Source organism: Sinohyriopsis cumingii, chromosome 9 (assembly GCF_028554795.1).
Source record: "Sinohyriopsis cumingii isolate HCF-2022 chromosome 9, ASM2855479v2, whole genome shotgun sequence".
NCBI lineage: Eukaryota > Metazoa > Mollusca > Bivalvia > Unionida > Unionidae > Sinohyriopsis > Sinohyriopsis cumingii.
The window spans coordinates 120,405,018-120,422,493 of NC_142969.1; the positions used below are offsets into that span (position 1 = coordinate 120,405,018).

At 33.7% G+C, this 17,476-nt stretch overlaps 1 protein-coding gene across 1 annotated transcript; it reads right to left on the reverse strand.

The window, feature by feature from the left end:
- Positions 1-617: 617 nt before the first annotated feature.
- On the reverse strand, positions 618-17,000 carry LOC149792604 (NOP protein chaperone 1-like). The gene is made up of 4 exons (XM_089971232.1): positions 16,850-17,000; positions 10,081-10,182; positions 7,482-7,618; positions 618-1,510 (listed from the first exon to the last, which is right to left on the reverse strand). The coding sequence occupies exons 1-4, from the start codon at positions 16,911-16,913 to the stop codon at positions 1,268-1,270; spliced, it is 546 nt and encodes a 181-aa protein (XP_089827358.1). The 5' UTR covers positions 16,914-17,000; the 3' UTR covers positions 618-1,267.
- Positions 17,001-17,476: the final 476 nt, after the last annotated feature.

Here is a 17,476-nt window from a genome sequence, read left to right on the forward strand (position 1 = left end):
ATACAAAACCATAGTGTAGTGGAAACTGCTATGTACTAAACTATGTTATCATTAAAACAGTGTTATATACTAAACCATGGGATAGTGAGAACAGTGCTGTATACTAAACCATGGTATAGTGAGAACAGTGTTGTATACTAAACCATGGTATTGTGAGAACTGCGTATATACTGAATCACAGTATAGTGGGAATGATAAACTTTCAAATAATAATATAAATAAAGATATAATACAGAGTTTCATATTGTTTTCTTTTGAACAATACTGTCACATATTTGATATAAACCAATTCAGTTTCAGACATTGGGACATAGCAATACTTTGTTATATCCAAACAGTGTTATAGTAACAGAAAACTGTACTAACTTACAATGAAGAAATGCACACCTCAGTAATTTCTTATTTGAAATACAGAGCAGATGGTTTGGGATTTTTGCCATTACTTCTATGGGTCCCTAGTGAATTTATTAGGCAATAAATGAAGATTCTTTGAGTTACGTTAAATTGGAGATGATTTCTTGTAATGCAAAATATTAATAATTAAGAACCATCTTATACATAAACAAGGATATATCCTTCCTTTTCCAGCTGAAAATAAAAAGGCAAAAGAAAACAAGGTGAATAAAATGTGTTTAGTACATTTCCTGTCCCATGTGAACACAGTTTGTAAGAAGGACCACAAAGGAAATACATGTACAAGTGAATCACAGCATTTTTAAATGAAGATAATGGATTAGAGTGAGAAAGATAGCTCATATTTGCTTTTTTTATGTTTATTATTTATTTAATATGAAATGTTTTAGCATTTTTTTATATTTCTTGCCTTTGCCAATAGTTAAAAGTTGCCTTATTGTAATAAAGCTTTTAAAAATTGATGTGTTATGTTTTCAAAAATGATTTTCACAATTAGACAATATCAAATCATTACATACTCTGTACCGGTGTTCTTACATAATGGAATCTAAAAATTGTCATTGTTACTTTCAATACATTGTATTATGGGTCTATTAAATTTATCAAGTCAAATTTCAACTATCAGTATTCTAATACAGTAATAATAATACTAGTAGTAACTTGTAATTCTTTACGAATCACTTAGCCAATAAAACCAGCTGATATAGTTTTACTTGAAACCTAATGCCTGTTCTTTAACTTGTAATGTCAGTTATTGAAAGCTGATCACATCCAACATGGAATAACATTGCCAATGATTGTGATAATGTCTGTTTCGTTTACACTTTAAGTAAATTTGATTTTGTAAAAAATTTCATCCATTCTCTGGAACACTTTTTTCTTTGGTTGATAAATCATCCTTAGGATCACTGTGATCACTGTCACTTTGGATAAACTCTATTGTAGGTCTTTTGGTCCTTTTTCTCAATTTTAGGTTGTCTGGAGTTACTTCCCCTAAAATACTATCATCACAACTGCCCTCTGAGCTTGATGTCTCAAAGTCAGTTTCTGACGAGTCACTAGTTTCTGACAAGTTTGGTTCCACCAGAGCAACATTCTGGAAAAAAAAAACATTAAAGATACCCTGAGAAGTGTATTCAATGTAAAAATGGGAACCATGTCTGCTGAAGTTTCAATGGAAACTGAAAGACAAGCTATAACACTTTTCTCAAACCATTCTCCTGTTAACATTTCTGTTGAGTATTTTATAATCTGGTCTGAGATACTAAAGTCAATAAATCAATACCAAGTATTTTCAATGAAGAACATAATAATCCATTAATACAGTATTTTCAATGAAGAACATAATAATCCATTAATTTCTCGCTTAATATTTAAAACAAAAACAAAAAAATGGGTCAATAAGCTTTAAGGATTTACTCTGCATCAAAATATTCTGTCTCTGAATGCATGATCCTGTATAACACATGATCGATGTGAAAGCACAGCGTTTATGTCATAGGAATAATTGATAGAAATGATGGTGCTTTTATGCCCCACACCATATACTGCAATCCTCCAAATAGCTTAACAGGCACAACATTAAGAAATTTGTACTAATGGATGAATCAATGACAGAAAACTGACCATTCTAACAAGCCCTCTCTTGTGGTCTGTGACCAACAGAGTTAAAATAATTATAAAAAATTAATCACTTGGAAGAAATAAATATGCTGTACATTATTTCTTTTTGTTTTATATGGATTAAAATGCACAAATCTAGCAAGAAACTGAAATGTGACAAGTGAAAATATAGGTGGAGCAAGTGGTTTAAGATTTTATTTTTATCAGACCGGTGTACTGTATATGTCAAAATGTGCAGAAAAAGCAGTAACTCGATAAATCAGCAAGAGTACTGTGTACAACACATTAAATACATACCATGTGATCAATACTCCTGTATGTAGGCATGAACTGCCTGTTGTTGACTGGTAATTACTAACCAACCAGTTTCAAAGACTGTGCCCCATTGTGGTTTTGAACTAAATCTGTAAAAACCATTATTGTCCTATTAGACATACCATGATCATAATGCAGGGATGGTCCTGGCTTTTAAAAAGCTGTCGCCAAAATAATCGCCAACCTCAATATTTTGTCGCCAATTTTCAAAAAGTGTCGCCAAAAAAAGTAGTGTACATTTTTCCAAGTGTTAATTTAGTCTATTAATGTAACAGGCAATGAAAATTACAAAAGATGGATTAGTTAATACTTTAATTACAACAAGCATTAACAAAATGTTACAAAGTGTTACATGAAGATCCGTCGCGATTTTAGGGCTGCCCACTTGTTGAAATCAGTTTCAAAGTCTAATTTTTCACATCTGTACATGCTGATTCTCATTAAATTCTCGAGAGATGAGATGCAGAGCTTATTTCTGATGTCAGTTTTTATGAGGTTCATCTTACTGAATCCACGTTCACAGTCCTCAGTGCTGACAGGTGACACCAGTAGTCTCTCAGCAGCCCCGCCCCCCCCTTATGGCTAGCTTCACAAAGCTTGTAGCGAATTGCTTCCTAAATCCCAAGAATGATCACTGAATGCTGTATAAATTTTCTCGAAAAATAGGATCTCCATTCCCACAAATGAAACTTACACGAGTCAACACCTGGCAATATAGGACCGTATATATAAGCGTAAATTCACACCCAATTTAGGGATTCTTTCACTCCTGTATTTTGAGAAATAAATAATTATTATTAATTATGCAAAACTGTTTTTTTTTTTTTTTTTGCTATTTCTTGTTGCGGAGTTTAAGTCTCTGCAGCTGTAACACGGGACTGATGGCAAAAGAAAAAGATCAATGAGTAAAATGCTGCACTGGCGACAGATGTAATTGTGATTGAGATTTTTTCCATTTGCTTTGTATTTATACACAGTAGTCGGTACTTCAAAGGTTATCAGTTTTCTATGAAGGTTCAGCAAAACTATTGTATTGGTATATGTATAAAAAAAAAAAACAGAAGGATTAGCCATACAATTAATTGTATCTGTTCTATTCGCGTCTTCAGAAGTCGGTCAGTTGTAGGTATAGTGTGGTAGCATGATTGACTGTATCGCAGCATACAGTACTCAGCCCAGATGTCAGCATAAGCAGATTATGATGTAACAATGCACTGTAAAGATAGGGTTGTCAATAAGAACAAAGGATCGTTTGTGTAACAGATTGATTCCAATGCATTGCTTAGTCAAGTTTATGGCTTCCTTTCGTTCTGGCTTTAAATTTATTCAGTCCAAATCCATGATTGTATGTACAAATTAAATAACCAAAAAGTATGTCGCCAAAAAAATCGCCAGATGGGATATTTTTGTCGCCAATAAGGAAAAAAAATCGCAATTTGCGACATTGGCGAAGCCCAGGACGATCCCTGATAATGTCTAACCTTTTAATCCCAGAATATAATGGTTACATATAACCCTAAGTATAAATCATCCACAAATTCATGTCCAGAAATGCGCACCAGAACAAGAGTTATGATGCACAATCCATTTTTTATAGCCAGTGACCATGACCTTTGACCCAAAAATCAACAGAACTCTTCTGTGCCTAACATACAAGTACTCTACAAACTTACTTTGCTCAAAGTTTGTGATATTGAACTGAAATTAGTATGTAAAAACCATTTGTTTGCTTTCAGTCAGTGTCATTGACCTGTGACCTTTTGACAACAAAGTTAATGTTACCCAAAGTCACCCACAAAATTTGATGAAGGTAAATGGTCCATAATTAAATTTTTGTGCAGAAACCATTTTCTTCTTTTAGTGACAGTGCCATAGACCTTTGACCCCAAAATCGACTTCCCTTCCTTCTTACATAAAGTCAAAACCATACAGAAAGTTCTATCAGGGTCTGTGTTTTAGAATTATGTATAAACTCTCAGTCTCAATGACCTTAAACTTTGACATTTTGAACCATGAGATCATTAGAGTTCTTCTTTACACTAACCAGAGTTTGATAACTGTAGATCATGAAGAACTCTAGTCATTGTAAAAAAAAAAACTCACTTATCTTTCTTCATTCAGAGTGACACCATGACCTTTGACCCATAAATTGACTGTTTTCCTCCATACCTCAAAGCCAAGACTATCACAAAGTTAGATAACTACAGATGGTGGACACTGAGTTAGTGTGGGGATTTTGATGGATAGACAACAACATAACATATTACATTATGCGAGCATACAAAAATTACAGTAAATCACAAATACTGTAGTGCAATTTGAGGAAATGAGAATCCCACACTGCTACAGGTAAAACACTGTCAGAGTGAAAACAAATTCCCACATAAATTTAACAGACGTCTGATGATTAAGTAAATTTAATGGCCCTGTGTCCATTGTTTATGTGTCATGCACCATCTGACCATCAACAAATGCTGATTGGCTGGGGTTATCATCACTCTGGAGGGAGATTTCTGATCTGATTTTGATCAAATTTGGAATATTCAATAATATATGCAAGATTTTGGATGAGTTTGATGATCAGTAAGGTCTACATATTAATGAGGTGATCTTGCTTCTGACTGGCTGCGCTTGTTACCACTTTTGAAAGCTATATTTGTTGTTGTTGTTGTTGTAGGGTTTAACGCCATTTTCAGCACACAATAGCTATACATGGCGGCCAGTATTAATCAGTGTTTCCCTTTACCCTCATTTGTGCTTCATGGACCCCCAAAATTTTAATTTGACCCCCAGTTTTGATGCCAAAGTTTGATTTTTACTCTGCCAGACCCCTAATTCTGACACCAAGGGAATTTTTGACTCTCAGTCTTTCACCCCTAGTGGATACACTGATTAATGGTGGGGGAAGAACCCGGGGAAAACCCCAGAAAGAACCACCGACACTGACCTTAATACTGTGATGCAAGCCATAATTCTGATTCAATTTTGATCAAAATTTGAGTATGGGCTTACAGCACCATGATCGTGGAAAACTTCAAAAGTGAGCATGACCCATGCAAATGAATGATTTGATCTTGCATGTGATTGGCTGGGCATGTTGCCACTCCTTGCAGGCATATTTGCATCTCATTTTGATCAAACTTCAAATATAGAGTTATATAACCAAGGTTTCATATCAAATCTATAATAAGTGTGCACCACATGTATCAATGAGGTGATTATTACCACTCGAGAGACTGTATTTTTTATTGGACTTTGATCAGGAACTGATAAATAGGTATATATCATCTTGGTTGATTAAGAATATGACTGAAATTGACATGTTGACTGTGCATTTGATTGGATAAGCTAGTGAACAATCTACCAACTAAATTTCTTACTACATTTTGATCAAACTTATTGCATTGGATTTGGCTCCACCTTAAGCTTACATTATCATTGTCACAGATAGGTTCTATAATAAGTGAGATTAGTGTATATTAATGAGATACCTTGCATCTGATTGGATGAACTTATTTTCTAGATCTTGAGGTTACATTTCTTAACCAATTTCTACAAAGCTTGATAAATTTTATATCGTCAAGATCTTGGATGATTTTGATTATCAGCACGAGACTGCATATTAATTATGCCGTTATCTTGACAAATAATTTTATTCAGGGTATAGTAAATAAGTAAACTCAACATGATATAAGCTTTGTGAGACAAAGTTAGCTGTTACGATTGATAAGTCAGATGAGTGATTTCAGGCTGATATTGCCTCTTGTTTCTGTTTAGCTGAAATTTTTAAAAGTAATTTTTGGTTGCTAGAGTAGCTTTTTGCAAATGGCAGTGAAAGATTTTGACTGAACAATATTGAAAATTTAAACACTCATAAGCCACTATTACAACCAACGATGCAATGAACAATTTCGAAACTGCTTTGATTGAGTGATATCCCAGCAACCTCTAAGCCTTTTCTCAGCCTTTTGCATCATTTCTAGCATGACAATACGGAAATCACTCACCACTTTCCTATGGGTTCAAACAGAAATAAGTTTTAGATAATTATCAATGGATACTTGTATTTATATTTGTGACTAATTTTGTCATTTAACAGCCACCCTCATTAGATATTTAGGTCACTACGGCAAATTTTGAAGGCTTTTTTCAACATTATTTTCCACTTTTTTAAATCCTTTTTCACAAAATCCATTATAAGTTAACAAATTCAATTTAGCTGGCATAATTGTAGTCATTTGGACATTATCTTGTTAGATTTTCAATCATTCCATCATTTTCAATTTTTTTTAATGCACATTTTGGAACTTCACATTTTTGACAAACATCATGTTAGCACAATTAGGCAAACAACACTTTAGTAGAGAAATATATTATTATAGGCGTATTTGTATTTATATGTAAATGAATTGATATAAGGCCATTGCACCAAACATTTTATAGGCATATTTGTATTTATATGTAAACAAAACACTGTGCTAAGCACAATTTAGCAAAATTTGACAAATGAAATTGGTACGAATGCTTATATGCATAAATAGATGATCTGATGAAACTAATATCATTACAGCAATTTTTTAAGTTTGTCTGCATTTGTGCACTTAGACATTTTGGTCTGCAATTATTTTATAAATGTATCTAGTTACTATCATTTACAAGACTTATTTCCTACCTAAACACAGCTTGAAATATGGGCAAATTTTGTATTTACATACCATTTCCACAATTGTAATACTTTTTTAGTTTTATTTTGTTTACATTTGTCCGGATGGATTCATCTTTCTAAAGGTTTTGTGCAATATTTACAATTATATTTTTTAACTTTGGTTTTAAGAGACACTATTAAGCAGGATTGGGCTGATGTGCCTCTAACCCATCATACATACTCAATTATAGCTCAAAACACAGTTGATATTGACTTGTCAAATGCACAACAGTCTTTGGACAAATCAGGCTACCAATCTGTAAGTAAAGTTATGAGATGTGTCAGGTGTTTTTCATTTGAATCCAGGTCACATTTAGTGTCTTCATTTTCATTTCTTTAAGACTTTTTAAAAACTGCAAGTAATTTCAAAGTCTTGGAAAAAGTTTCAAAGTGGAACACATGCCAAGAAAAGTATATGATTTACCATTTCTATGATGGGCCCCTTACAATCCTCCACATTTTCGATATCAACACTACTAGCTGGCTGAGTCTTCAAGATCTCTTCCAAGTCACGATTCGCTGTATCCATTTTTGGAAGAAACTGTTTTACCTGTGTTAGCACTAGAGAAATAAAAAAAAAAGATAGAAACTGTTACAGACTTTATGGCAAAATATTGAATGTTGGAATAGAAATATCAGGAAGATTCTGACTAGTTTTTGTTATTTTTGTACTGGTCACTAGAGTTATAGTTACTACAAATGTCACAGCTGTATACCATACTTTTCATAAAGAAACGTGGACAAATATGTTGCACTATGATGAAGCCCAAATATTTTCCCACTGCACACTGTTCATGTCCCCATGAAATTAACAAATCCACATTTCTTGATAATTATAGAGGGACAGAGGCACAAATTAAAGTGTATCCCTGACAGATCGACCAGGCTTCAACATTGGTAACAGAAACTTCAATTTGAAATCAAAATTGAAAAATGTAACTTTGCAAGCCTCTCACAATATCCATTAAAACCTTATAAGCTGAACTGTACTTTTTGATTACATTGTATTTACCTGAGTAATATATTCTTCTGCAGAGGTGAAATTGACTATTGTATGTACCCCCTGAAGTCTGCCACACAGCAAGTTTGGGCTAGACATGTCTTACATTGTCAGCATTCAGTTCAGTCACACTGTCATTTTGCTCTCAGCAGTGCAATACACAAGATGCTGGCAATTATCCCCTTGAATGCTAGTGTCAGAATATTGGTGGGTATTGGTCTTTACTGAGATCCACTGGATTACTTTTATTCAATCATGACTGATGCTGGTATCAATCATGACAGAGTAAAGGGAAGCTGGTGGATATCAGTAGAGATCAGCTGGGAATAAATGTAATTTTTATGGACAATTTAGTAAAATATGCCTAAATCAATGACCAACAATTCTGATGCAGTTACTTCTTCCCTAACACAAGGCTGACATGGTAATAATGACTAGGCAGAAAATTGCATCCAAGTCAGCAATGTTTTCCTGTGTAAATCAATGTGCACAATTAACCAACTCTGGTAGCAGTGGTAAGTTGCATTTCAGAATGGATGGGATAAGAGTGATTTATTATTCTGGCATAGGTGTAGAACAAAGGAAAGTCCTTATACCATCCATTGGCAAAATTCTGGATAATCTGTTGAAAAAATCAGGTGAATAAAGTCTAATAATCTTTTAAGAAATATTTTCCACTTGATTAAGGCAATGCTATTATATCCCTGTTTTACTACCAGGGTTTGACAATGTGCAATAAACTCTAATTAGCAAACTAATTTAGGCTTGCCATGGACAGTGACTCCTTCATCGGCATGAAGTCAATTATGCAACACACTTATTTGCACAAACTAGAATATTTGCCTACCCCCTCCACCAACAGTTTGTACCCCCGTAACAATTTTTAAAACTAAAACTGTCAAGGATATAAAACTTAAAACATTTCATTCATCAATTTATAATGTCTAATCTGATTATTGTTGGGGTCTCTAACTTTGTCAACTTGTTAACATTTTAAACCAAATAAAAGTTTCTTTACCAACACAGTCGCCATATTTGGTTGGACAAGTCTAAGTACTAATTTGAAGTAGTTCACTGTCTTTGACAAGCTCTGAACAATTCTTTAAATTTTCGTAACTTTGGGAGTTACACCCATTTGAACACATGCATGTAAGAGTTACATCTTTTCATTTTGTTCATTTCTTTTAAAAATAGAAATATCAAAACTTGGCATCATAAATATAAATATTGGATGCCAACGACAGTGTTCACTGAAAATGGACAGTTCTAGGAACTGGGAAAGGACAGTAAGCAGTCTGTCTCATAGTTTACATTGACAGCTTCCATTTGGTTTGAAATGCAAACAAGATGACAATGTTTGGGGCCACATGGTGACAATCAAGTTAGAAATAATAAATTTATGAGTGAAATGACCATGTTTGTGTTTTTTTTTTAAATACATGTATCTTTTGAGACTTTTTGCTTTAGAAATTGGTAGGAGGATACAAACTGCCATATGTATGTCTAAGGTCAATAAGAATGGAGAGAATTGATAAAGGGTCCCCTAGGTAACAAACATTCATATCTGCTTTTAAAGACCATAATATTTTCAGCAGGTGTTATAATATTACCTGCAGTTAGTCTTTCACCTGGTTAGAAACTGACAGTCACCCTATATTCCCTTAAATTGCCCATCTTTTAGCTAGTTTAAAACTGGCAGTCACCCCTATATTCCTCTAATCTGCCCATAATTAAGGTCATTAGAAACTGGAAGCGCCCTTATATTCTGCTATGTTCCACATCTTTCCTTGTATGCCTTAATCCCTTTTATCCCATCTGCTGACCTTTCTGTATCTACCTATCTTTCACAAAAGACTGCCACAATTTCCAACTTTTTGATTTCATAATAAAATGAATTTTAAATTCTAATTTGACTACTTTCCAAACCAATACAGGATAGAAAATAATGTATGTGATGTATCTTCTTTAAAACTGCTATTTAACATCATGATTGCTGACAAATCCTCATTATTTGCACAAGTACCTGAACTTGGAGAAGCTCGGAAAGTCCTCAGAGGTTGACCAGCTGTGACCAGGGCATTTTTACATCTTTTGTTTACAAGAAGCATTCTCTCAGTATGTGAGCCTGCAATCAAAAACAGTGCATCTTGAATCGTACAATTATGTTCCCAAATATGTGACAGCTTTAATTTTACAATTCTGTCATCAAGACACGCTATGTAATTAATCCTACTCTTATGTTATCAAAACTTGTGACATAATTAATCCTAGCATTATGTTATCAAGACATCTGACATAATTAATCCTAGCATTATGTTATCAAGACATCTGACATAATTAATCCTACCATTATGTTATCAAGACATATGATATAATTAATCCTACCATTATTTTATCAAGACATCTGACACAATTCATCCTAGCATTATGTTATCAAGACATCTGACATAATTAATCCTACCATTATGTTATCAAGACATCTGACATAGTTAATCCTAAGATTATGTTTTCAAGACACATGACATAGTTAATACTACAAATCTGTTATCAAGTTATAGGGCAACTTTAATAACTCTGAAAAATGGCATTATGCTTGCAACTGAGATCTGGGATTTCATATGCCCCAATTTCATGAAGGAAACGTAAAAGATCATTGCAAATCTTTCAAGGCTATTTTCCGTAGATTCATAGGAATTGCTTGCTTAGATGACACTTGTCACTGCAGTTAATATTAAATGTCAATTTATTTTCATTTCTGAAGATGAAGAGTGGGAATGAAAATAAAACAAGGATGTACAAAATATATGAACAAAAACAATGAGGATAATTAAGGCAAAGAAAACAGATATTTTAGTTAACAGGCAATTAGTTTCAAATCAGCCCAAAATATTTATGAAATTCATCCTGTGGAAATTATACCAAAGCTATTATAATATTGGAACCTTGTTTGACAGGTTCTATGCATTTTAGTTGCTGGGTTGTAGGTTTAGAACCTAACGCTAGCTATAAAACTAAACATTCAATGTACACAATCCCTTAAAACGAGGTTCTAATAATTTTATCATATGAAATAAACCTCAAAAAAGGGAATATAAATCAGTCTCCAAAAAGGGCAATGGTAAGCCATGACATCTGACACATAAGACACCAAACGTCAACATGCTGAATTAACGTCGAAGCAAAGAAGACTAAAAATCTAAATCCAGTTTGAAAAACATATCTATCATTTATCATGTAACCATATTTACATACGCTTTTCATTTGTTTTTCAGGATATAGCAAAAAAGTGATACAAATACTAAAGCAAATGCCAAAACAGACATTGAAACAGTGGCATCGTTATCTTATTGTAAACAGACACTGAAACAGTGACATCATTATCTAATTATAAACAAACACTGAAACAGTGACATCATTATCTAATTGTAAACAGACACTTTTTGTTTCTGCCTAATCTAGATTTGTGAATAATTTGATCAAGCAATGACAAGAATTTAGCAGTCACGAGTTGCTGTAACACTACCTCTCCCTTTTGATCAATAATTGTTTGTTTATGCATTATTGCATTGGGCATTTTATATCAGTGTACCAGTAATTACGTTTTTACTTTGCCTTGAAATTGTAAATACATAACTCATTAAAATGTGATCCCGGTATGACAACACAATAAGCAACAATACGGTTTGTGTCAACACTCGTAATTAGACTAATGATGTATTTACATAATGGCACCACTGCCTGTACATTGTAGGTTTGAACATACGCTGAATGAAGTACATTCCAATGAATGAAGTACGTTCCTTAGAGTCAAATCATGGGCACCACTGCACTAAACTTAAATGATATCTCCAAAATACAGTAACGAAGTTTCAGAAATAATGATTCGAAAATTATAATACCATAAAAGCTGAGATGTAGTTTGCTTGGATGTAAGCGACCTTACATTATGTCTTCAATTTTCATTTCTCCTGACAGAAATAAAAGACCTACATGCTTTGTTTTATCACCTGTGAATAATGTGTTATGACAAAATAATTACTTTACTAGAAAAAATTTGCTTCTTCACTAAATAGAATGTTAAGTTTTTTTTAACCTCTACAACATTTTTTAAAAAACAGAACAAAAAAAAAACACAACAAGAAAATTGCTGACAATTAATTTCAATCCCAAGAATGATCACAACAAATGTTGTAACTCCATATACTAAAGCACCATTCCCACCAAAAAAACTTACACGAGTGAACACCTGGCATTTTTATACCATATATACCAACGTTAATTGCCATCGTTAAATTAAAATAAGGAATGAAAAACATTCATACCACGCAGCGAATGTGTCCTCAAAAAAAATAATTCAGGGTACATATGTTTTATAATAAATAATAATATATGCCTTATGAGTTGACAATAAGGGAATAAGGTCAGATATACGAGGGAAAAATAGTTGCCACGTGTACGGTACCATGAGGCTGCCTATTTAGGTACCTTTAGTTCAACAAAACTGGGAATCTTTTATTTTCCAATCAAATGCTGGTGCTTGTATAACACACAGTAGTATAGAACATGGTTTCTTTGCATTATGACTGAGGGCCACTCGTTTTCACTAAATAGTTGCATCGATAAGGATCAACTTTTAATTAGTTGCGCTGGCATTCTTTTCTTGCTTGTTTATTTAACACTAACCTTTAGCTTTTGTGCAGTTTGGCCACGGCTGACCAGAATATGAAAATGGGGCATGTCCTGGGGGAAAATAGGGCACATCACAGGGAGAAACAGTGAGTCTTTATGCGAATTTCATGCATATTGGATAGGGCATAACCGATTAGCATTTTTCTACTGATTTCCGATTCCGGATTTTGGGCATGAAATTTTTCTGATTCCGGATACGATTCAATTAATCGGAAATGCTAAATTAAAAGGTTTTTCAAATTAACTTTTTAAACCGTGTTACACACGTTTTGCATATCACACCGATGTCACATGCAGGACTATAGCAAAATGCAACGAAGTTCAAAGCCACAGTGCCGACCCATTCTTTGTTCAACAATTAGTTGATCTTGCCGCCAGGCTTTAATTTTCCAGCCTTAATCATTTATGTCGGCAAGCGGCCAGTTCCATCCTGTACTTTATTCAACAATTAGTTGATCTTGCCGCCATGCTTTAACGTCGCGGTCAAATAAAAATAAAACAGGCTTTTGTTTGGTCCTATAAAGTTGGCCTCTTGCAGCGACTTAAATAAAAGCAATGAAATCTGATCGATTCTTGCATTTTCCAAAGTGATCGGTGATTGAAACAAGTTTATTGTGCTGTGAAAGTTTCCTTATTAACTTTATTTATATTTACGATTGTAAGAATCATTTTCTTTTAATACCTCATTAGCATGTGTCAATGTATTCAATATTATGCCTTCATTATTGAGGATGTTGACATAAACGGGTAGGACTGTATTATATATTTTAATAAATTTAAATCTTTCGGTCTAACTCAAGTATTATCGTTTCACCCCATTGTGTTGACCATATTGGTCTTTTCTGACTTCTTATTTAACTTTATTAACGCACTATCGAATGACACGCAGTGTTAGACACGGTGCTATAGAAATTCAACTTTATTATTTTTATTATCCGAATCGGTCGTTCCTGCCTTGTCCGACTCCGATTAATCGGAAGTTCATACTATCCGGTGGAATCCGATTTCCGGATCAAAAGTCGGTTATGCCCTAATATTGGACCAGAAAGATTGATCAATATTTAGTCAAAACAAGGCTTTAAAATTGCCACAAGAAACCTCACAATTTTAGGTCCCAATCTCTCTATTTTTTATTCAGTATCCCTACTTGGCTTTTGAAAAGTTGACAGGTATGCCTTACACCCTGTTTTAATCGTGCTAATATTATGGAATAAAAGGCAATTACACATCAACGTACTGGTATAGTTGCCGGTCACAATTCTCTCTTAACACAAGCCAGTTTCAGGGTCTTAATGATTAACTTGGCCTGTATTGCTGTCAGAAAACAGCAGAAAGTTTTGATATTGTTCAGCCAAAACACAAAACTAAAATAGATTGATGTTGATCTTAGCTGATCTATAATGAGAATTTCCGCCTTTATTATTACCACTGTAATTCAATACAAATGGTGTTGAAATATTTAGTGCACAAAACAAGTTATATTATTTTATTTTTTGTCATTAACTTTAAAGATCTGAAAATTTACCAAAACTATCTTATCATAATTTACTTCTAAAATGGCAATTGCTGTTTACTAAATTGTGATTTCAGATCAAAACATATATGTACAAGAATATTGTAATGAATATGCAGTAGCATAAGAGTAAAATAAAATGTCAACTTGTGTATTACTCATCATTATGGTATTTTATGAAAACAATTATTGGGGAGGGCACACAAGACACAGAAAGTCTTCAGAAGTACCTGAAACAATGAAAATGCAAATTTATCATTAAAGTTGAATTTTCACGAAACATTTGTAAATTACCATATGTAAGAAATATGCAAATTTCAGCTTGAAATAGCCATGAGGTCAAGATTTTGCAAAAAGTGACTTAAGTCCACTATTAAAATGGTGGATAGTGCACATGTTTGAATGCATGCTGTGAATTTATTGAAAGGATATCATAAAGATAAGTTCAATTTTTAATTCTGCAGACATTATACATAAAACTGTAAATTTTAAGAGCAACATATAATTGCAACAGGTGTATGACTCAAGAATATAGTATTTCATCCAAACACTGGGGATGAGGGAACTTTATAAAAAGTAACAGTAAGGCTTCTGAAGTGCCTGGAACATAGGAAAAGTCTATTTATTCTTATAGCTGAATATTCATACTACATTTCTATATACCCATATGTAAGAAATATGCAAATGTCATCCTGAAATAACATGAGGTCAAGGTTTTGAAAAAGATGACCAAGACCAATATTAACAATGGTGCATTAGATCTACAAAACTGAAGACACATCCCCCAATATTTTTGTTTTAGTAGCATTAAAATATAAACAACATGTGATCTTTTATGGGGGGTGATGGGTCTTACTGCCTAACTAACGGCACTGTGTAGCGTTTTTTTATGTCGACTAATATCGTAACAAAAGTCAAATTTTTAAGAATATCACACACAACTGCCAACCATTAACAACTCTTTTCTAAAAGTAAAGTTATAATGTTTTTGTCAGACTTTACTTATCCTCATGTCTTTTCTCTAATAAATTCAAATTCTCACAAAAGAAATGGATCTGTTTTAAAGTTTCATTGGCCTACATTTCTTTGGCTGGAAAGCAATGAAAAGCTGAGAATGTTGAAATCGGGTTAAGCTTGAATATTATTCTTTAACAAAATAAATAAAAATGTATTATGCCTATTGGAACTGTAAGCAATGTTTTATTTCCTTCAAGAAACATATCCCCCACATGAACCTACTTAAACATACTTCGGCATACCTCGACTACCATCGCATTGCAACAAATTCAAATGTATGCAAACGTAACATGAAAATGCATCCATTTGCTAGTGTCATTTTCATTCCGCCAGAATAAAGACAGCACAGTAAGTATTAGCTACGATGTCGTAGCCTCAACTTGATTTGTTGTGGTTGAGGCTACGAACTGATCCCATATCATGTAATGGAGCAAAACAAAATCATCACTAAAGTCAGAGAAACAAACAGTGTAGAAATCAACTACATAAGTATATCATGTTGGGAAAGAAGTTAGGCTTATTTTGAATTTATTAAGCCCTTACACGATAAAATAAATTGGCATGGTTACTCTAACCTTATCCTGTCCACCATGACAAATAATGCGAGACTCTTGCCGTGACCCCTTTTCTACGTAAGGCTTGCTAGACCATATTTTGGATATTCTACTCTATATTATTATCAATCAAGTGCGAAAAATCGCTTCTTGATGGAATTTCAAAGTTGCCGATAAACCGTATTTACTTTTAATGCGCAGAATTTCTGACCCAAACAGCGCCAAATGTTTACTATGATTTGTTTATATTTCCAAATAAGGCGTCAATGTCCTTATATGGCACACAACAAACGAGGTTGAGAACAGAAGTAATCATTATTTGAAATTATATGGCGGATGATCTAAACGAAAATATCGGCTAAAAAAGGTAAACAAGATTTTACAACTATTTCTACAATGATTTTCGATACTTCCGGTATTAAATAAGGGGACTACTCAATTTATTGGATTATATGCAAGGAATATGTTTAAAGTGTTATTATTAGGCTAAAAGAGCGCCGGGTGTGAATCACACCCGGCTTGCTCCATTAACACGTATATGCTCATGTTAGTACCCTGTCCACGAGGTACGAGTAAGGGTACTAATATTACTATTTTTTATTAGTACTAAGTAAGTATATCAATTACACATAAATTAGTGGAAGAGTGTCAATATAGGCTGCCAATTGTGTGAGATGTTCCTGAAACTTTGACTACTCATTCCGATGTCAACCGACATAGGAACAAGGTAAACAAGGCGGTTATTTGGACTGTAAGACATAGCACTAAAACAAAAACGTGCTGTCTTACATTGTAGGACTAGACGGTCCATGTCTTTCAATACTTCCTGTAAATTTATCTGAAAATATATTATGAAGTTGTGCTCACTTTTAGATTCAGCGTACTTAAATTATGCAAAAAACGATTGCACTTTTATTTATCTTAAAATTACGAAAATTCGTCCCTTGTTGCTACTCTTAGCGAGATAAATTTTCAACTACTTCGTTCGTATTCGTAATTTAGGCACCACGGATACATACCAAAAGGCTTAGGTTTCAAGTCCTTTAATACATTCGAGGTAAAATTTTGATTTGCCTCCATCATTACGTTAATTATGCAGCTGAACTGTCACTGGTGTCTTTAAAAAATGCACATGTGGTTATGGAGGCTGACATATTGAATATTGCACGATGGGGGGAAATGAACTACAATTCAACACAGACGTCAAGAACCAAGTGCCTCGTCACAGAATAAAACATTAGCGAGGATATTCCGGTCAATCGGATTCCAAATGTTCTGATGCAGTCTATATTATTTTGTAGCACAAAAGACTCAATATAAGTATATGATAAAGTCCTCTATATAGCAATTTTTCACTGGGGAACGGAGGAGTATTTCGAGAATTTGAAGAATTTAACATTGGAATGCCACTTTGAGGTCTCATAACAATTACATTGTGGGTCCGTATTGGGGGGGGGGGGTCCATGGGACTTAACATGGTACTACTGGATGATGATCTATGGGACTTAACATGGTACTACCAATAAAGATATCTCGTAATGACTAATTATGATATATCTAATTACAGCAAGTTTATACACAAATTTTAAAACATGATTGACATTTGTCTTGCTTAAAAGAAGTAATTTAAGAATAGACGGGAACAC

Excerpts from the sequence above, each read along its gene's own strand:
- LOC149792604 (XM_089971232.1), bottom strand. The coding sequence starts at position 16,913 with ATGATGGAGGCAAATCAAAATTTTACCTCGAATGTATTAAAGGACTTG. Across the intron at positions 10,183-16,849 it reads CTTGAAACCTAAGCCTTTTG|GCTCACATACTGAGAGAATG; the intron begins GTATGTATCCGT and ends TTTTGATTGCAG. Across the intron at positions 7,619-10,080 it reads CCGAGCTTCTCCAAGTTCAG|TGCTAACACAGGTAAAACAG; the intron begins GTACTTGTGCAA and ends TTATTTCTCTAG.